This window comes from Budorcas taxicolor, chromosome 12 (assembly GCF_023091745.1).
Source record: "Budorcas taxicolor isolate Tak-1 chromosome 12, Takin1.1, whole genome shotgun sequence".
Taxonomy (NCBI): Eukaryota; Metazoa; Chordata; class Mammalia; order Artiodactyla; family Bovidae; genus Budorcas; species Budorcas taxicolor.
This window is the reverse complement of record NC_068921.1, coordinates 2,787,550-2,810,848: the sequence shown is the minus strand read 5'-3', so window position 1 is coordinate 2,810,848 and position 23,299 is coordinate 2,787,550. Positions and strand designations below refer to the sequence as shown.

The 23,299-nt window shown below is 37.7% G+C and overlaps 1 protein-coding gene across 1 annotated transcript in view; it reads right to left on the bottom strand.

Moving 5' to 3' along the window:
• Window positions 1–23,299, bottom strand: part of DIAPH3 (diaphanous related formin 3) — a 571,880-nt gene that overhangs the window by 204,680 nt on the left and 343,901 nt on the right. Inside the window, exons 23-24 of the mRNA XM_052650016.1 lie at window positions 18,102–18,226; window positions 10,669–10,833 (exon numbers count right to left, since the gene is read on the bottom strand). Coding sequence (XP_052505976.1) covers window positions 10,669–10,833; window positions 18,102–18,226 — 290 coding nt within the window. The remainder of the gene's footprint in view (window positions 1–10,668; window positions 10,834–18,101; window positions 18,227–23,299) is intronic.

Below are 23,299 nucleotides of genomic sequence, written 5' to 3'. Positions count from 1 at the left end.
CGCAAACATAAAAGATAAATCTTTAACTAGATGAAACATAACTTTTACAAAATTTTAGACATAATTTAAAGACAGAGCTATTGATTGAAAATAGGTAGCTATTTATTTCAAAGTATTATATGAGGAAGCATAAAAGAGATAAAAGTATTTAAACTATCAATCTTACTATAATGAAATGGAAAAGTTGAAAATTACTTGTATTCTCCATACAGAACTCACTTATTTTGAGGGTAAACGAATATTATGTCATCTGATCTTCAAACTGTAAAATCTCTAAGAAACGCAAGCTGTTATTAACAGGGAGCTGGGGCTCAGTAAGTTAAGTAACCTGCCAAAGATACATCAACCAAGGCACTTCAAAGACAGAGCCTGCACTCTCAGCCAGGAGTGTCTCTCTGCTGTCTCCCCAGTACTGACAAGGAGAGCAAAACATCACTATTAAAAACAAACAAAAGCTGAGGCTTATCACAGGGAGAATTCAGCAATCAGTTAAAATGGGAAGAAACCAAAGGGAATTCTTTTCCTTGATTGTACTCACACATAATTCAGATGGGAGGTATATATGTGAGAAACAAACTTTAGGGAGTAACAAACTGGACTTTATGGGCTAGAAAATAATAATTGCAATGTTCAGCACATATATCGAAACCAAAAGCACACACACACAAGAAAACGACAAGGCTCCTCCAACTTTTGTGTATCCAACAGTAATTCCTTTAAAAAGGCAGGGATTGCTTTCTGTTGATCTCAAAACCCTAACCTTAAACTGAGGTATCCAGATATATATGGTTTGTGAACTTATTTATAAAGCAGGATGCCTAGTGATTTTTCCCAGTACATCAACATCCCAAAAGACAATGTGCATGTGACCAGGATAAAAGTTACATGAACCAAAAAGTCTGGCTTCTTTAAGTGTAAGCACATCAGTTCTATACATGAGTATATAATATGGTAAACGTAAAAGGTCTACATAGTTCAGCTGAGTTCAGTCACTCAGTCATGTCCAACTCTTTGTGACCCCATGGACTGCTGCACGCCAGGCCTCCCTGTCCATCACCAAATCCCAGAGCTTACTAAGACACATGTCCAGCATATCAATACTGCCATACAACCATCTCATCCTCTGTTGTCCCCTTCTCCTCCTGCCTTCAATCTTTCCCAGGATCAGGGTCTTTTCAAATGAGTCAGTTCTTTTCATCAGGTGGTCAAAGTATTGGAGATTCAACTTCAGCATCAGTCCTTCCAATGAATATTCAGGGCTGATTTCCTTTAGGATGGACTGGATGGATCTTCTTGCAGTCCAAAGGATCTCAAGAGTCTTCTGCAACACCAGAGTTCAAAACTGTCAATTCTTTGGTGCTCAGCTTTCTTTATGGTTCAATTCTCACATCCGTACATAACTACTGGAAAAACCATAGCTTTGACTTGACTTACCTTTGTTGGCAACGTAATGTTTCTGCTTTTTAACAGGCTGCCTAGGTTTGTCATAGCTTTTCTTCCAAGCAGCAAGTGTCCTTTAATTTAATGGTTGCAGTCAGGATCTGCAGTGATTTTGGAGACCAAGAAAATAAAGTCTGTCACTGTTTCCATTGTTTCCCCGTCTATTAGCCAAGAAGTGATGGGACTTGATGCCATGATCTTAGTTTTCTGAATGTTGAGTTTTAAGCCAGCTTTTCATTCTCCTCTTTCACTTTCATCAAGAGGCTCTCTAGTTCCTCTTCACTTTCTGCCATAAAGGTGGTGTCATCTCCATATCTGAGGTTATTGATATTTCTCCCAGCAATCTTGATTCCAGCTTGTGCTTCTTCCAGCCCAGCATTTCTCATGATGTACTCTGCACATAAGTTAAATAAGCAGGGTGATCATATACATTCTCGGCACAATCCTTTTCCAATTTGGAAGCAGTCTGTTCATATCTGGTTCTAACTGTTTGTTCTTAACCATACAGATTTCTTAGGAGGCAGGTAAGGTGGTCTAGTAGTCCCATCACATGAAGAATTTTCCACAGCTTGTTGTGATCCACACAGTCAAAGGCTTTAGCATAGTCTATAAAGAAGATGTCTTCCTGGAATTCTCTTGCTTTTTATATTATACACGCATGTTGGCAATTTGATCTCTGCTTCCTCCGCCTTTTCTAAATCGAGCTTGAATATCTAGAAGTTCTCAGTTCACGTACTGTTGAAGCCTAACTTGGAAAATTTTCAGCATTACTTTGTTAGTACATTCAGTTCAGTTCAGTTCAGTCACTCAGTCGTGTCTGACTCTCTGCGACCCCATGAATTGCAGCATGCCAGGCCTCCCTGTCCATCACCGTCTCCCGGAGTTCACTCGCACTCACGTCCATCGAGTCCGTGATGCCATCCAGCCATCTCATCCTCAGTCGTCCCCTTCTCCTCCTGCCCTCAATCCCTCCCAACATCAGAGTTTTTTCCAATGAGTCAGCTCTTCGCATGAGGTGGCTAAAGTACTGAAGTTTCAGCTTTAGCCTAATTCCTTCCAAAGAAATCCGAGGGCTGACCTCCTTCAGAATGGACTGGTTGGATCTCCTTGCAGTCCAAGGGACTCTCAAGAGTCTTCTCCAACACCGCAGTTCAAAAGCATCAATTCTTCGGTGCTCAGCTTTCTTCACAGTCCAACACTCACATCCATACATGACCACAGGAAAAACCATAGCCTTGACTAGACGGACCTTAGTCGGCAAAGTAATGCCTCTACTTTTGAATATGCTATCTAGGTTGGTGATAACTTTTCTTCCAAGAAGTAAGCGTCTTTTAATTTCATGGCTGCAATCACCATCTGCAGTGATTTTGGAGCCCCAAAAAATAAAGCCTGACACTGTTTCCACTGTTTCTCCATCTATTTGCCATGAAGTGATGGGACCGGATGCCGTGATCTTCGTTTTCTGAATGCTGAGCTTTAAGCCAACTTTTTTGCTTTCCTCTTTCACTTTCATCAAGAGGCTTTTGAGTTCCTCTTTACTTTCTGCCAAAAGGGTGGTGTCATCTGTATATCTGAGGTTATTGATATTTCTTCCGGCAATCTTGATTCCAGCTTGTGTTTCTTCCAGTAGTATGTTAGATGAGCACAATTTTAAGGTAGTTTGAACATTCTTTGGCATTGCCTTTCTTTGAGATTGGGATGAAAACTTTCCTTTTCCAGTATGGCCACTGCTGACTCTTCCAAATTTGTTGGCATATTCAATGCAGCACTTTCTTGCCATCATCTTTTAGGATTTGAAATAGCTCAGCTGGAATTCCATCACCTCCACTAGTTTTGTTTGTAGTGATGCTTCCTAAGGCCCACTTGACTTAGCACTCAGATGTCTGGCTCTAGCTGAGTGATCACACCATCGTGGTTATCTGGGTCATGAAGATCTTTTTTGTAGAGTTCTTCTGTGTATTCTTGCCACCTCCTCTTACTATCTTTTGCTTCTGTTAGGTCCATACCATTTCTGTCCTTTACTGTGCCCATCTTTGCATGAAATGTTCCCTCGGTATCTCTAATTTTCTTGAATAGATCTCTAGACTTTCCCATTCCATTGTTGTCCTCTAATTTTTTGCACTGATCACTGAGGAAGGCTTTCATATCTCTACTTTGCTATTCTTCGGAATTCTGCATTCAGATGGGTATATCTTTCGTTTTCTCCTTTGCCATCAGCTCCTCTTCCTTTCTTAGCTATTTATTTGTTAGGCCTCCTCAGACAACCATTTTGCCTTTTTGCATTTCTTTATTCTTGGGGATGGTTTTAATCATCACCTCCTATACAATGTCACAAACCACCGTCTGTAGTTCTTCAGGCACTCTGTCTATCAGATCTAATCCCTTGAATCTATTTGTCATTTCCACTGTATAATCATAAGGGATTTGATTAGGTCATATCTGAATGGACTAGTGGCATTCCCGTCCCCTGTGATGAAAAGGACATCTTTTTTGGTGTTATTTCTGGAGGTCATCATATAACCTTTCGACTTCAGCTTCTTTGGCATTAGTGGTTGGTGCATAAACTTGGATTACAGTGTATTGAATGGTTTTCCTCAGATATAGAGAAGATTCTGTCATTTTTGAGATTGCACCCAAGTACTGCATTTCAGACTCTTTTGTCCACTATGAGGGCTACTCCATTTCTTCTAAGGGATTCATCACCTACAATAGTAGATATAATGGTCGCGTGAATTCTATTCACCATTCTGGTCCATTATAGTTCTCTGATTCCTAAAATGTCGATGTTCACTGTTGCCATATCCTGTTTGACCACTTCCAATTTGCCTTGATTCATGGACCTAACACTCCAGGTTCCTGTGCAATATTGTTCTTACAGCATTGGACTTTACTTCTATCACCACAACTGCACATTGTTTTCGGTTTGGCTCCATCTCTTCATTCTTTCTGTACCTATTTCTCCACTCTTCTGCAGTAGCATATTGGGCACCTACTGACCTGGGGGGTTCATCTTTCAATGGCCTATCTTTTTGCCTTTTCATAATGTTCATGGGGTTCTCAAGGCAAGCTGATGTGGTTTGTATTCCCTTCTCTAGTGGACCACATTTTGTCAGAATTCTCCACCATGACCCATCCATCTTGGGTGGCCCTACACAGCATGGCTCATATCATTGAGTTAGACAAGGCTGTGGTTCATGTGATCAGTTTGGTTAGTTTTCCCTAAGTGTGGTTTTCTTTCTGTCTGTTGTCTGATGGACAAGGATAAGAGGCTTGTGGAAGTTTCCTGATGGAAGGGAATGTTTGTTGGGGAATATCTACATAGTTAGCTATGTCTAATTAAAACAGAAAAATGATATAGTCTTCAAAATACAATTTTTAGAAACATGTTACTTATAAGAAGACAAATACAGGAATTCTAAGAAGTAAAAGCACTTAGATGTATCTCTCGAAGATGCAATGTTTAGCAATATAAATGAGGTGTAAGGTGAAATTTGCTCAAGGTGTTAAGAGTGTTGTTTCAATGTGCTACTAATTCTGGTTTAAGAAAGAAAGTAGCAAAAGACCTTTCAATGATAAAGAACCTAAGCATTATCAGGATAAGAGATGAGAGTGTTGAAGAAGAAACCATGTAATCTGAGCCTAAGGATGTAAAAGCAGTTTGAACAAAATTCTGTAATGTGAAGATGAGTGGGAAGTGAGACCAGGACAAACATATTCTTCAAAGTCACAGTGACCAATGAGAGAAACTAAGATTAGTCTTAACCTCTAACAACAAACACAAGCATGCTACAGCTGTTGGATAAAATAAAGACAGACAAGAGGGTTCTTTTCAGATCTGACTAAAATTCATCAGTTCATCCTGGAGAAGCGTTTTACCCTATTCATAACAGGTCCATTGGTAATGGCATATAACAATGAGTTTGAAACCAGACCGAAGTGGAAAGCAATCAGTGTTATGAAACAGTACGTGACTGAAGGCACAAAGTTTGGTCAAGTCTCATGCCTGGTGGGCCACCAATTCCCTCAGCCTGCAGTGAGTGCCTCCAATTTGAACTTTATTCCCCACATCAGTCCTACAGGAAATAAAAATCCATTACAGAGAGGTACTGACTCTCTACCCCTCCCCTTAACCCTCACCTCACAACAAGGGTTTGCATTAATAGGCCTTTAATTTTAAAAGTGAACATTTTACGCTTTGAAACAGTACCAGATCTGCACACATTTTTCTATTATGCACTCGTCAATGTAAACAGAAAGTTATTCTATGAAGGGGTGAGGAAATGAAGAATGCTTTGTGATGATTCCCTCTAGTAAGTTATCAAAAACACCCTTAAAAATTACATTTTGACTTTTCTTACAAATTCTCTGACGAACAAGTACTTTTAGAAATGGTATTAAAAATGAGAAAAATACATGCTGTGGAATAAGGCAGCCCTCCGTCTAATCCCGTGCATGGCAATTCTGAAGCAGCTCTGCTAAGGCATGGACTGTTATCCTCCAGCCCATAGTTTCCTCCAGGTAACATTCTGTACCTCACTAAAATGCTGTGAAGATAAGTGCGGTGACACATGAAGAGCATCTAGTACAGGGTCCTAGGAACTCCATCAGTGGCAATTGTATTTGGCTGAAGATAATAAGAAAAATAAAGCTAAAACATAACAATGGAAGCTTACTCCCTACTTCTTGGTAGCTGATCAATAGTTCTAAACAGATACTATTCCCAATGAGCACACCACCCACAACAGATTGCTAAAATAACAATAATAAATTGATTCTTAGTTGAGAATCCCCAACTAGAAAAGATTGGGGCAAAACTGCTGTCACAGTTAACAGCTATTTCTCAGAGGAAGCCACAATATCATGAAAGCTTCCCTGTTATTCTACAGGGCTTGGGGAGCAGACGAGAACAGATGTTCCTTTGTTAACTAATGCAAAAAGGGCCTCAGAGAGGAAGGTAAGAAGGGAGAGGCAAGGGAGAGAAGAAGGGAAGGACAGAGGGAAGGCGAAAGAAAAGAAGCTGAACAGCTCTTCCTATACACATTAGATGGGAGATCCTAGTAACAGCGGGGAGACTCCCTGGACTAGCATCTCCATTCAGTCACCTGTTAGCTGTGTAACAATGGGTAAGTCACTAGCTCTCTTAAGCCTCAGTTTCCTCATCTGTAAAATGGGAATAATCACAGTACACATACCACATCTGTTTGTTGTTGTAAGGATTAAATGATAGAGTAGTACCTGGCACTTGACTGACAGTAGATATGTTAGCTATGAGAGAATGTTACCCACTGTAGTTGGGGGCATCTGATACTAGATGAAGAAAAGTCTAAGCAGAGATCAGAAGGGTGAGTACAATAAATCAGCCAGGCAAAATATGGAGGGAGTGCACCAGGCACTGGGAAAAATAAGCAGACTGGCCTGAACTCCAGAGCAAACACTCCATGGAAAGCTGCTGTAGAGGAGGGCAGGTGTAGAATGAGTGCTCCACCTTCTTATGTGCAATTCAAGACAGATCTCCACTTTAGGAGAATTTCCTGCTCATTCATGACCGGGGTCATGAATGCCTGTGAATGATGTAACAATGTGAACATATTTTAACATATTAAGCATTTTAACAGTGCAAACATATCTTAATAGTAACTTAAAGAGAAAATATGTATCTTTGCCTAGTGTATTTTAAAAAAATTTTATATTGCAAGATATTTCCTTCCTAGTATTATACTCGTTTCTGCCATATATCAACATGAATCAGCCACGGGTATACATATGTCCCTTCCCTCCTGAACCCCTCTCCCACCTCCCACCCCAGCCCCACCCCTCTGGTCGCCACCAAGCACTGGGCTGAGCTCTCCGTGTCACACAGCAAATTCCCACTGGGCATTTATTTTACATATGGTAGTGTACGTATTTCCATGCTCCTCTCTGAATTCGTCCAACCCTCTCCTTCTCCCATTGGGTCCACAAGACTGTTCTTTGTGTCTGTGTCTCCACTGCCGCCCTGAACTCATCAGTACCATCTTTCTAGATTCTACACACATCCGTTAATATACAAGGAGCTCAATACCAGAAAAACAAACAACCAGATAAAAAAATGGGCAGAAGACCTAAACAGACATTTCTCCAAAGACATATTGCCAAAAACACAAGAAATGACGCTAAACATTGCTTATTATTAGAGAAATGCAAATTCAAGTTACAATGAGGTATCACCTCACACTAGTCAGAATCACCATCATTTAAAAATCTATGAACAATAAATGCTGGAGAGGATATGGAGAAAAGGGAACCCTCTTGCACTGTTGCTGAGAATGTAAATTTATACAGCCACTGTGGAGAACAGTATGTATATTCCTTAAAAAAAAAAGGAATATGACCCAGCAACCCCACTACCATATGACCCAGCAATTCCACTACTGGGCATATACTCTGAGAAAACCACACCTGAAGGAGACACATGTACTTCAATACCCCAGTGTTCGCTGCAGCACTTTTTACAACAGCTAGGAAATGGAAGCAGCTTAGATGTCTATTGTATTAATGTGATTTTCCAGAACAACCTTCAACATACGAAAGTTCTACATCTATCCCTAGTATTTTCATACTAAATCCTGAAATTAGCATAGTTTCTGAAGTTGAATCATATGGAATTTAACAGCAACCTAAGAGATCAGAAGACACTGACAAACAGACATTTATCTATCAGTAATACCTAATAGTAATTTCTATCAGTCTTGACACTGTGGTCTTTCTAAATGTCTACTGTACAGCACTTTTCTCCCAATTAATAAAAAGATGACACAATGTCTAAAATTCAAGGACTCTAATCATAAAAAAAGGAAGAAAAAATTTGCCTGCAAAATCGTACTTCCCTTATAGTCTTCTTTATGCTTATGGTTATTCTAAAGAAAATTCCCTCTCCAGATTATTTATTCAAATAAAGTGTTTTATACTTAGCTCTAACGATTTCAATTTAGTACAATGTGAATATGAGCACGTGTGTGCATGTCTGTGTATGTAGGAAGTGTATGGTAGCAGCTACTTCCAGGAGCCATGTGAACTCTGAAACAAAGTATAGCTCTCACCTTATCACCCTCCACCTTGAACCTTTCTCCACTCAAACTCTTTTCCCTCTGCCCACCAACTACTAAGTAAGGATGCTAAGTAACTCACAGAAATCCTACCAGATCTAAGGCAGATGTGGAATTAGATGTGATTCAAAACCGTACAATACAGACTTGGTCTCTTTCTTCATTTGCTCAAGTGGGGAATAGAGAGCAAAAGGATGCAGAGTTATCATGAAGACTGGCGGATACATGTAAGGCATTTGGAAAACTATCTTGTTCACAGAAAATATTCAGTATCCGATGGGTATTATTATTTTATAATTTTATGCATAATTGTGTCATGGATCCTCAAGACCACCCTCAGGTTTGATAATTTGTTGGAGGGAGCCACAGAACTCAGAAACTTTGTTATACTCGCTGTCACAGCTTCTTACAGGGAAAAGACGGACTGAAATCACAGTTGTCTTCTCCCAGTAGAGTTTAATTATTCCAGCAAGGACATGTTACAACACATGTGATACGATGTACTGGCAAGAAGGGAAGTTCAACCAAGCCTTGATACCAAGAGTTATTGAGGAGGTCAGTCATGCAGACCAGAACGTAGACCTCCAGCATGAACGACCTTGGCCCCTCAGTCTTCAACACCACACAGAGGATGAGCCAACACGGTGTGGCCCACGGCCCCAGGTGAACAAAAGCAAGTGTTGACAATAAATCACATTTTTTGCATAACTATCTAGCTTGGCCCAAGGTCCTGGGTATACAAAACTGCTTTATTGGGCAGGATATTCCAAGAGTTTACAGTTGTTCTCCCCAGGGCCAGTCAAGGACCAGCAATTTCTTTGAAATGTGCAGGGTTTGACTACCTCAAGTTTACTGAGTTAACCCGTCATGGCATAATAATTTATTAAGCAACTACCATGTACCAAGAGCTGTGATACTTAATACTTATCTCATTTAGTACTTAAATACTACCATGAGAAAAGAATGAACATTTTCTTTTACAAATATGGAAACTGAGGCTCAAAAATGTTAAAAGTATTTATAGTCATCTAACTGGTGTGGAATCCAAATGCTGTTCTCTCAAACTGCAAAGCCTTCACTATTTCTACTAAACCATGTTGACTCATAAAACATAAAAATTAAAGTAGCGTATTATGCAGTATATCACACATATAGGCACATAAGTATATCCAATAGTCAAAGTTTTTTCTGCTAGTGAAAAAATAATTTTGAAAAACACTGTGAATTTATGGAGGAAGTAAACTAGACTTGTGAACCAATTTTCATTTAAAATATTGACTTTTTATTGAAAGGCTATCTAGTCATAACCAGATGATTAAAACTAAGTCCAATAAATTCAGCAATAAAGCTTTCCTGAAATTAAAAATAAATTCAACTTTCTTTAAATTCAACCTTTTTTTTCTTTATACTTCAAAAGTTTTTAATCCCCATAAACATCTGCTGAAACACAAAAGTGACTCACCCATCTATTACAAACAATGTAATTTTTCATTGTAGAAATGAAAATGTATCACCGGTTTCCCTAGGGAGACAACAATGCTTTCTCACTTTAATATGTGTGTGGGTTTTTTCCCCCATTTAATCAGCTAATACTTTTCAAAAGATCTTTTTAATGCCTAAATGAAAGGATTCCACATCAGAGACCTGACCTCCCTATTAAAGCATCTAAAGGAAACCCTAGGAACGTAAAATCCATTCAAAGGCAAATCACAGGTAGCTTATTGTACAATGCATTATGAAAAGAAAAGGGAAAAAAAGCTTCATAAAAACTCTACAGAATTTGGTGAAATTATACCACAAAAATAAAAATTGATCTTAAGCATAAAGAAACAAATTCAGAGCCAAAAACTTATTACAAAAGTGCTTTGTAATCAGCCAGGAGGGGAGTCTTTATGAAAAACTTCAGAATTTGTCACTTTTTCAATCAAAATTTCTGATTACAACTTAATGTTGGGAAGGCCCAAAAAAGAACAAAACACACATTTTTCAATAGATTTAAAAATCTAAAAATTTTAAAGTTAACTCTCTCTATCTGAAAACGTATAAGTTTTACTACAGACAACAGGAGTAGAATAAATTACTAAACAGTAAATGAAGTAATATAGATATACTTTTAAAAAACAAATTAAGATTTTTAACATACCATAAACATGGTTCTGAAGTTATTCAAATCAGTCAAGAAGTCTTCTACGGACACCTTCTTGATGTCGACGGCATAGTACACCATTATATTCTGGTATAACTTGTCCATGTTTTCATGTAATTTTGAAAGTTTCTCATATTGTTCTTTTGCACTGATAACAAAGCTGTATATTATAGTTAAGGTACTCTGAAATTTACAAAGAAATGTTTCAGGGAAAAAAAATCCTTAAGTAATATGTTTTAATTGTTAGCCATTATTACACATCTCCAAATGCCAAAACTAGCTCTGACAGTTAACCGTTCTTACAATTCAATCCATACTGTACAGTGATGAAATATTCACTGTGATCCATAATTATCAGTGGTAAAACAATCAGAAAAGTTAAATATTTAAATATTTAACATTTTGCTTCTACGATTGGGTTCTAGGATATTTTTCTTCTAATATGCCTATCTTATCAGATCTCATAATATGATTTAAAATTATAGTTCAGTAGTTTCAATAATATTCAAATGTCTCCTTATACTTTCTAAAAATCTAGATCAAAACAGGACTAGAAGTCAATGCATTTATACCTAGTATCATTTTTAATCCTTAGATGAACAAAAGATTTTGTATATTAAAATCACAAAATCATAAGCAATTATAATAATACATACATGTATCTCCATATACCATATTGTGAAACAACCACATTTGTGAAATGCTAATAGGTGAAGTGAATTTATGTAAATAGAAATCACATTTCAAATGCATTCAGAAATTACCATTACATGGAACTTTTGCTGATTCATTTTTAATGTGCAGTAAGCATCCCTTTATTTATCTACCAAGTTCAGAAATCAATGTCGGTTCACTTATTCAATCTATGAACTAAAATTTATGTCCAAAATAGAGACTATATCCACATGGATCATTTATATAGCCTTAGTGAAGTGAAGTCACTCAGTCGTCTCCGACTCTTTGTGACCCCATGGACTGTAGCCTACCAGGCTCTTCCATCGATGGGATTTTCCAGGCAAGAATACTGGAGTGGGTTGCCATTTCCTTCTCCAGGAGATCTTCCCTGACCCAGGGACTGAACCCGAGGTCTCCCACATTGTAGGCAGATGCTTTACCATCTGAGCCACCTTAACTCTTGTCTAAAAGAGAAATCATTTTCTGCCTTTGCTTGTCCAAACCTATCATTCTAAGCTTAGTTCAATTCCTCCTCTTCCATGAAGCTCCCTTGTCTAATCTCTGCAACTAAGAGTGATTATTTGTTCCACTTTCCACTGAATACACAGCACTTGCAGTCCACTGGACTGTGTGCAACGAAGTTCTTTGTTTGTCCTTCTAGTTCAGTCCTCTAGTAGTGCTTTGTTCTTGCTTCCCTGGTGGCTCAGATGGTAAAGCGTCTGCCTGCAATGTGGGAGACCTGGTTCAATCCCTGGGTCAGGAAGATCCCCTGAAGAAGGAAATGGCAACCCATTCCAGTATTCTTGCCTGGAAAATCCAATGGACAGAGGAGGCTGGTGGGCTACAGTCCATGGGGTCGCAAAGAGTCAGACACGACTGAGCAACTTGCCACATTTGGGGGGCTAATCACCTGTGACTGTCTGCCCTTTCTCTAGATGTTGTATTAAGTAAAATCATTTGCAACTGTATTGGTGCAGATGACTAATTTCACTCTACTGTCATCACTCTTAAATTGTGGTAGGAAAGATAAGAAGTCTCAAAAGTCTGATGTGAGAGGATATATATATACATATATGACTAATTCGAAGTTGTATGGAAGAAATCAATGCAACATTGTAAAGCAATTTTCTTCCAATTACAAAATAAATTTTTTAAAAAGCCTGATATAAATAATGGAACTCTCTTCATAAAATTGTGCATACATGCATTCATACACAGACACATACAATTTGGATGCAATGTTATGAGCTAACAGAGTTCCTAAAAAGTAGTTACCCTGGACAACAGGTTGTACTACATGGTGGGTATTCCTAATTGTATGTTCTACAGGTACTCCTATTTTGCCTCATCATGACTTACAAGGCTTTCAGGTTTTTGTTTTTTGATTTATTTTTAATTGTAGTATAACTGCTTTATAATATTGAGTTGGTTTCTGCCATACACCAACATGAATCAGCCATAGGTAATAACAGGTACTCCATGAACACTAAGAATTTTTTTCTAATACCTAGGAATATGCCCATTTACAGGAATCAGCTTGGTGAATAAGTTAAAATAAAGTCCTATTATTCAATAACACTTCTTAGATTTTTAGGTAAGAATCAAGAGTTAATAAAATATCAGAAATATGCCTGGACATACTTAATAAAAATAGCAAAATTCCATTAAATGATGTGATATGAAAGAGGATCAAGAGCCAAAACCATGGAAATTACATGGTCTTGTTCCAACAGCTAGAGTTTTAAATATTCTTATCATTGTTATCTATATGACAATTTGCTCCCAAAGGAAATGAAGTGCAACTTTAAATAGTGGAATTACTGACAAAAAATGCTAAGATTGTGATTGAATTGCAATGATATTGGAAATAGCCACATAAATTCTCAGAAGTATAAATGACTATCTGATAGAATGGAATAAAGGGCTACTTTAATGAGGCTAGTGATAGGTACTAGCTCATTAAGAGATAGCAGAACCTTCAGATTAAAAAAAAAAATCATCATCATCCGAAAGAAAAAGCAAACACAGGTGTTCTCATGCCAATTGTTGAACTCCAGTTAGAAATTAATGCCCATAACTGTAGTAGTAACAAGGCTTTATTTTTTCCCCAGCACAAGTCCTGTATTTATAAAGAGCTTTAGAGAAAGGCAAGTTATTCAACAAAAGTTTGATAAAATTCATTACAGAAATATTAATATATATCCAATTACATGATACTTTTCTGAAATCTATTTTCTTTTCCTTTATCAAGACTAAGGCAATATTCTGATGAACTTCTACTTGACCCAGTGGAATTTTCCCATTTGAAAGGTACAAGAGAACCAGATCTGTGTTCATATACATTGAACAACATATGTTTAGTTTTGGCCAACTGAGTAGTCAGACTGAGATTTGGGATTTAAACAAGTTCTGCTCATTCCCAAGCAATACGGCACAAACAGACTCTACCTTTATTAGCATATTATTGTACCTCCCCACCTAAGATACCTTTTACTTCCATTAATCACCTCAGAAGGATCAGCTTCAATTGGTACTAAACATCTAACACCCAACAGATCTTCTCGATGACCCGGGACCCAGACGGCCAGGCAGTCAGCTAATCTACAAGTACTCATCAAGCCCCACTGAGAACGTCTCTTCTAGACACAATGGAAAACCCTGGCTAAAAAGGTAGGCAAAGTCCCCATTTCCATGAAACATGCATTCTAGAGAGTGGTGACAGACAGTAAATAGATGAATGAGATATTCAGACAGTAATAAGGGTGATAAAAACAAACATTTGTGCGTGATATTGAACAGAGTGACAGAGCCTAACTTATGCAAGGCAGTGAGGGAACTCCTGGCTGAGAAAGTGACAGTGACCGAGGCATGCCTGTCAAGCCCAACATGGTGAATGTAGCAAGACCTCTGTGAAGGAAGAGAGCACTGTAGATCTGAGGCTGTACAGAGGATGAAGAGAAGGATATTTTAACCCAAGTCTTTAAAGTTTGTTGAGAATGTGTTAAATGGAAAACAAGTGAGAGAAAGCCGGGGAAAAAAAAAGGAGGAAAGAAGACTAATTTAAGAGAAAAAAATCTGCTCTTACAAATCACTCAATTACCTAACTTCCCACTCTTGCAAATGGACCATGTATTATGCAAGTTTACATTTCACTCATTCCACTCTTCCATTTTACTTCCTAATCACACTTCAATTAAATTAAAATGTACTAAGTTGCTTTACCAGAAAAATTCTGTGCTTTATATGCACTGTGAAATATAGATACAAGTAATATGCAAGTTTTCCTCTCAAGGAATTTATTGGGACAGTTTAGCATCTACCTAGTAATTTCTGGAGTGTCCAAAATATTGTTATACAGTGGGACAGCAAGAAAGAAAATGTGAAAATAAAGTGTGATCACAAAGAAGAAATTTAAAGAGTAGAAAAATGAAAAAGTGAACAAGTAACTTGTCATGTAAGTTCTATGGCAAATACAAAAATATTAAGCAAAATGATTTTTCTACGAGGCTTGGGAGACAGTGGGACACAGAGAAAAGAGAAATGCAAAGGCTTGTGCAAGGAGAATTCTGAGGGTGATGTGCTAGGATCTATTTGTTATTTTTCCTTAAAATAAGATATATTCCAGAAGTAAAGGTCAAAGGAAAGGAACAAGCATTGCATGACACTAATCCTGGCATTTTCCCAGTTTCTCATGGACAAAGAATGTAAGAAGTATGTACACCTTACATATAATACTTTATATTGATTATATAACGATATTGGTTGATCCTACCACAAATCACGGAACAAATTTTTCAGGCAAATACTTACAGTGAAATTACTCTAATTACACTTCTCACCAGACTTAGCAATTGAAAAGTAGGGTAATTATTACTAAAAAGTCAATGTGATAATGAAATAACTCTGTATGCCTTTTAAAGAATATAATTTTGTATTTTTTGATATTAAGATGTGCATGTAAAGAAAACAAGTACTGCTAGAATAAAAATACAATATACTATAATTGAGTGCTACTCAAGAAATTTCATGAAATTACAACAAAATTGTATCACTATAATATAAAACAATTAACAAATTATTTAATAGTTCAGCAAATCATGATTGTTTAATCTAAATATCTATTTGCATAAATGAACCATTAATAACTTTGATAACACACATATTCTTTCAGAACTGACTGATGAACCAAACATTTCATATGTCTTTCAACTAATAAGCACTAATACTTAAAACATAAACAAACTGCCAGTGTTAATAACCCCAACTTTAGTTAAACATAGGTTTATTTACTGTGCATTTAGTCCTCAAATTCTTCCATTTTCTTAGATGTAAGAAGCTCACAATTTGCCATTTTAATAAAATCTGTATAAATGTATTTAATATTCAAAATCTGACTTGTTGTCAGTCCTAATTAAAGTAAACAAAGCCTTGCAATGAATGAATTTAATTACTTAGAAACTGGTATGTCTAAGATGAAAAGCAACCGAGTGCAATCTAATCTCAGCAAAGAATATTTATGATTATAAGCTTTGTCAATAGCAAAGTGCACCAACTGTTCATATATCTGACTTCCAAGAGATACATGAATGCTAATCAGTTCATTAGAGGCATCTAGGTTGTGATATTTAGCGACAGGATATAGGAGCTTTCTTGTCCATGGAGTATAATTGTACTCAGAATAAAAAATTGTTTCCAACAAAGCTTCACCCTTCCTGTTTCTGATTTCCTGCTGGCTGCTTTTTATGAGCTGCATACCTTTCAATAAACCAACATCCTTCAGCTTCTGTGTCATATGAACACAAATATGGATAGGTCCTGAATTGTCTGCTGAGCAGGATTCTAACCTTATTCTAATCTCAAGAATTCATTTCAGGTCCTATGTTCCAGATAACTGAGATTCATAATTAGTACATGCACAATGTATTACTGGAAACTGTATGCAAGTAAAACCTTTTCAAAAATGCTTTCTATATAAATTGTACGCAAATAAAACCTTTTCAAAAATGCTTTCTATCTATACGGAACAATAAAAAGTGCCTCAATGAACAGTTCTTAATGATCACAATATTGTCATATATGAATATTGTAACATGATAAAATGGTGGGTGGGGGGAGTTAAGAATGATGCAACATGTAATTCTACAATAACATATTTAGGCTTAACCGTACTTTGCCAAAGGAGAAGGTGTGGCAAACACCTTGGATAAACACAGACTTCATCTTCAGTTTTCAAAACACAACCTTCTCAAATGTAGTGATAAAGAATGCCTAATGAAAGAAGAAACTGTGTGGATAGGAAACATATGAAAGGAAACAACCACATTACCCTGAATTGATTACTGCTGGAGTGACTTTTTATGATATTTCCCAAAAGAGATGGTGCAGAAAGCTAAAACTGAACTAATTCACAATTAAGCTGAAAGTATACAGTACAATAAAGTCTATGACAAGCCAAATAATAATTTTGTGATTTGCAAAATCTCAGGGAAGAAGAAATGAAAAGAGGAAAAGTAGTTATTTTAAGTATCTCAGTTTAAAATAAAATATTAGGAATATCTACTTATAAGTGCTTGTTTAGAAGTGGGTTATCCTTTCATATGGAATTCTGAAGCTCATATGGGATTTTAAAGATGTACAGTTGTAATGTTTTATTATAAGGCAAAAGATATAAATCTCTAATTTCACAGAATGGTTTGGAGAGCAACTCAACATTAGTTTCTGTAAATAAAAAAAAAAAGTTTATTACTTCAATTACTCATTAAAGATGAGATACTGACAAAGTGAGGCTTCCGATAGCTCAGTTGGTAAAGAATCCACCTGCAATGCAGGAGACCCTGGTTTGATTCCTGGGTCGAGAAGATGCCCTGGAGAAGGGATAGGCTACCCACTCCAGTATTCTTGGGCTTCACTTGTGGCTCAAGTGGTAAAGAATCTGCCTGCAATGTGGGAGACCAAGGTTCAATTCCTGGGTTGGGAAGATCCCCTGGAGAAGAGAAAGGCTGCACACTCCATGGGCTGGGTAGCAGAGTCGGACATGACTGAGCGACTTTCACTTCCCACTGACAAAGTTAGTGAAACCAAAATAATGAAATTCAAAGGACCTTAAATTAAGCAGGACAAGCCTAATGCTATTAGTTTATATATATAAATATATATGCATATCTACATACATACATACACACATGTATTAGTCAATTTAATTTGGGTCAGGAAAATACCTATACCAGTAAGACTGTGATAATTCAGTTTTGCTTTTTGGAACAGTGTAGTATTTCTAAAAGAAATTTTAAAGTTTCTAGAATATGAGTTAAGTTCTGATATGCAAAAATTCATTTTTGAAATTAAGCTGACAGTCACACCAGTTTATAAAGTCTTCATCTGCTTCAAAAGTATTGGTCCATTTCAAAAGTATCTATATCACAAAATGATATTAAATTCAAACTTCCTCAAATTGAATCTTCCTATCCTTTCAATTTACATGAACATCAGAAGGAAATAGGGCATATGGAAGGAAAATGAGAATGTATTAGATTAATAAAAAGGAAAAAAAGGAATGAAATTAACAGAATAAATCTCTGTATAATTCACTATAGGCAAAACCCTTGATAAATTTTCTTGCAAGAAGGTAAAGGATAAATGTTCTATAGTTGGGCATTATAGAGTGATTTCTGGTTATGCAAGTACACTTAAAAGGTTAAGTAAATTGTATTCCTAATTGACTAGTAATTTAAAGTTATTTAGACAACAAAGGATATGGACATCTTTGTCACAAACTTATCATGCAAGTCTTCAGAAGGAGGAAAGATTTTCAAATCTTTCTCAAGCTGTTGAAGTTGCCTTCCCATCTGCTTCAAGTTCTTTTCCAGGGTTTCTACAGAAACTAAAAGAGAGAATATTACATGCCTTAAAAGGACAAAATTATAATATAAAAAAGTAAAATATTCTAGAAACAAAACACATGAAAAACCTGACAATAATAATGAAAAATCCACGAAAATAAAGGAAAGGTGAATTTCACTTAAAGTTTTAAAAACCTTTTAATTTTTAAATCCAGAAATGAAGAAAATAAAAGTTTTTTAAAAACAGGAAAATTTTGGTAAAGCTCACATACACAAACCACATATAAGAAGTGTCTTTTGTTGAAAATCAAAGTCCTTGACCTCCATAAACACCACAAAATAATCAGTCAATTAAGAAAAAGATGGCAAAGAAAGAGGAAGTTTTTAAAATTAAATCTATTTCAACATAATTTGAGCACTTTTCAAAATGATGGTCTTTTGAGGGGGGAAAAAATGTACAAAGAAAAGATGGGAAAACTCTGCTCTCTTGTCCAAGGTCACCTACATCAGGAATGAAAAGATATCAGGGGTTCTTTGAGTACCATGGGAAACAAATTTCAAACTTTCTTTACTGGTACTCTGAGAACAAGTAAACTCTGTTTATTAAATAATAAAGTGTTTTTTTTTTATACATTCATGCCTAGTAAAAGTCACAAGTAATCCACATACAGCTAAACCCAGGGGAATATACTTAAGTATTCTGTGGATAGATGGATGGTTGGAAGACAAATAAACTATATTTTTATTAACATTTAAATTAAATTTATTAACACACTATTGAACAAAATCACATACTTAAAATATTATGATTAAATCACTGATCAGATTTTACTACACACAGACACACATCAAATCTGGCAGATAGATATCTAGAGAAAAGACAAATAAGTCTGAGGAACTCCCATGTAACAAACAGCACAAGGCAAACACTGGGAAGGAACAAAAGTGGATTATTTAATTTTTTCTGATATCTAATACAGCATTCCAACACCATCCACTTCTCCAATAACCACCGGTGTCTCCCAGTTCACTGACACTCATTTCCTGCAGTTAGCCCAGAACCCACATGTTTAAGGACTCGGTCCCATGAAGACAGCCCTCACTTGAGAGGGCAAGTTACGGGGATCACCTATACTTCTAACCAACGATTAATTCAAGGGTTCTCATGCACTCCCCCCACCCATTTATTTTCTATAATTTATTTACTGGGATGCCTCATAGGACTTGCGGAAGTACTGTACTTGCTACTACAGCTTTTATTGTAAAGGATCGAACTCAGGAACAGCCAAATGGAAGACATGCCCAGGGCAAGAACACGGAAGGAGGGCTGCATGAGGCCCCACGTTCTCTAGGCGCAGTGCACGCACGGCCTCCCGGAGCACCCACGTGTTCACTGTAACACAAGGCCTCTGTGCCTCTTCATTTCAGCAAAGCGTGACGACACAGCTGCGATCAACCCAATCGTGGGCTCTCCTGCCTGACCTGGAGGCGAGAGGGAGGGCTGAAACATGTGTCCCTCTGACCTCCTGGTTGGTACTTCTGTCAACCAGTGCCCCCATCCTGAAGTTCCCCAAGCTGGCCCTGCTCCCGTCTGCCCTGAGTCATCTCGTTGGTGTACAAAGACACTTATCATGTAACAAGGATGTTAGGAACCAGGACAAAAGTCAAACGCATAGTTTTTCCTCTGTCCCATGGACATGGCAGTGTGTGTCTGGTCAGCAGGCAGGACCCCAGTGCCTGCAGGGAGGCTGAGAGGGGCGCGCTTCTGATCCACAAGCTGTCCTCAGAGCTGCGTGGCAGCCATGCCTGCACTCAGCAGGGACTGGCGGCTCATGACTGGAGACAGAGCCGTCCCAGGGAGCGTGTGTTCCTCAGTGGGTGGGAGAAGGGCTTCAGGCAAAGGCTTCTCAGGGAATCCTGGGAGCCCTTCCCACCTCATTGACAGCCAGCTGGGTCAGGGACAATGTTCTATCGCCGCATGAGTAAAATACGACGAATCTCACCTCATACTTTTACCTTACTGATATTTCATAAAGATCAACTGCTATAATATAGGATGAAAAATTTTTTTAAATAAAAGGGATTATGAGATGTTAATCTTATTCAGAGAACTCAGTAAGACTCAGTGAATGCCTTAAAGACTGAATCAATACTAAAATCAAAGGAAACAAACAAACAAACAAAAAATCACCACAACTATCATCATTGCCAGGAAAAGTGCCGTAGAAAGAAAAGTTGCTAATTGTAAGAGTAAAATGTTTGGAATATTAGGAAACTCTGGGGCATATTCAAACATCTAAGGTTGGCATCATAAGGAAAAAAAAGGTGTCTCACAAAATGGTTCTGTGACTACTTAACAGATGGAAACCCCATTACGCCATTACCTAAGCTTCATCAGCTCTACCTGATTACATTATTTGTGCATTATAGTTAAGACAATTTAACCGTATTTGATTAACTTTTCTCTGCTGGTTTTTAAATAAAGACGAAACCACAGTCGGAAGAAAGAAAGGTGCATTCAAGTTCTACGTGAATAAAATATAATTGAATGCTCGGGGCCGTCTGATGTATAAACTAAAGAGCATCTAAGAATGTCCTCGGTGCTCTTCAGTAATTATATATACAAAGACAGTAAAATATGTCCAAAGATCTATGTGAGTAACCACATAGATTAACTTGAACATGCCTCAAGTTCTTTGAGGTCAGTGACGATAATTTTTGCTATTAGAAGTCCCAACTGGAACAGAGAATTGTAAATTGCACTCCTTGAAAGTGTTAATTTACTGGTATCTCTGTATGTGACGTGTATGAATTTTGTCTTTCAACTATGTCACATTTCTTGACCAATGAGTTAGTCTTATCTTTTTCTTCCTTTTCATTATTTAGAAGTAACAAAATACAGTCAACATAAAACACAGTTGACTAGATATTTTTAAGGCACTTTCAACTTCTACATTATACTTAGTTTTCAATCAGATGGGATATCCCTCAGTCACCTCAGACACTGTGTGTTTCTTCCCCCGGCCAACCGCCCATCTTCAATCTCCAAATGACTGTGGGCAGTAAAACCATACTGCTGTCTCCTGTGCTGGAAACCTGCTAGTCTTGACCCTTCCTCTCTTGAACCCTCAGATCCAAAGGATCGTGACATCCCTCACATGGTACTTGACAAATAAAACCTCCTTCCTTGCTAAGCTGAACACCACTCAAGGGATCTGGAACACTAATCTCTTTTTTGACCTCTGGTCTCCTGCTGTTTCTCTCAGAGCCATATCAAAACTGTACATGGAAGTTTTCAGACAAACATTAATTTAAAGATACTCTGCTGCTGCTGCTAAGTCACTTCAGTCGTGTCCGACTCAGTGCGACCCCATAGATGGCAGCCCACCAGGCTCCCCCGTCCCTGGGATTCTCCAGGCAAAAACACTGGAGTGGGTTGCCATTTCCTTCTCCAATGCATGAAAGTGAAAAGTGAGAGGGAAGTTGCTCAGTCGTTTCCGACTCTTAGCGACTCCACGGACCGCAGCCTACCAGGCTCCTCCATCCACAGGATTTTCCAGGCAAGAGTACTAGAGTGGGGTGCCACTGCCCTCTCTGAAAGATACCTTACCTCTGCTTAAAAACCAGACAAGAAACTCCTTACACAACAACATCAGAGTTCCACTGACAGCGCGGTCCTATTTCCTAACCTGCCACACTTCACTCCGCAATCAACTCTTAGTTTGATTCCACCCAATCCCTTTCATCTATTCCTACCTGATCCCGGAAACAGCGTGTCTATCTGCTTTGCCCACTGTATGTATGAAATTGCATACATTTATGTAATCTCTGTAATTAAATAATAATCATCTATGAATATCTCCTGGAGGTATTGGTCCTTATAATATAATCATCTATGAATATCCTTATAATATTGGTCCTTATAATATAATCATCTATGAATATCTCCTGGAGGTATTGGTCCTTATTTCATAACAAGTTTACTAAGAAATGTCAGTCATTCTTACATACCATGATACATTACAGAGGAGCTGATGTCTTTGAAGAATGCTTTAAAAGCAACATATTACCAAAAAACAACGTAAACATGCAAACTAAATTACCCTTCCTATTCGAGACACAATTGTTCTATCAGAGAAACTAAAGCCTATAGCATTTAAAGCTCCAAACATAATGATTTTTCCTAGACAACTGTAATAATAAAGCTTTAAGAGTATTTCACAAAACACACGTCAAAAATAATACACTGGATGGACATGATGGACAAAAACCTCAGTAGCATTAACAAAATCTTTAATATTAAGTAGGCTGAAGACAAAATCTAAATTCTAGAGTATCATTATAAAATGCGTTATGTTGACAGAAAAGCATAAAACTAAGATAACATGGTAAAACAGCACAAACTCAAACTAAATTGCAGACTGGTTCATAACAAGCAAGCGTGTAAACTAAAAGAAGCCATGCTACACGACTGGCAGATGATCCTCAGCTTGCCTCCTGCTCCGTTTTTCCTTCATTGTCTTGGTTATTGCATGCACGGGAGCATGCTCAGTCACTCAGTCCTGTCCAACTCTGTGGGACCCCATGGATTGTTGCCTGCCAGGCTGCTCTGTCCATGGGATCTTCGAGGCAAGAATATTGGAGTGGGTTGTCATTTCCTCTCCCAGGAGATCTTCGTGTGCCAGGGAGCAAATGTGCATCTCTGGCATCTCCTGCCTTGGCAGGTGGATTCTTTACCATTGGGCCACCTGGGAAGCCCTGTTCTGATTCTTATTGTTGTTCTTGTTCAGTTGCTCAGTCCTGTCTGAGTCCTTGTGACCCCATGGACTGCAGCATGCCAGGCTTCCCTGTCCATCACTCTGTCTGATTCTTGAGGGGATCCCATATAATAATACATTATAATTTGCATTAGGTATTAATTTGCTTATGTTCCACTTAGGATTTTTCAACTTTATGATGGTGGGGAAAGCTCTATGCTTTCAACAGAAACCATACTTTAGACCTTGAATGTTGCTTTCTCTGGGCTAGCAATGTGTGGGACATGCTCTCATGATGATGGAGAGCAAGCTGCAGCAGCTCCCAGTCAGCCCGTGTGGGTGAAGAATTAATATACT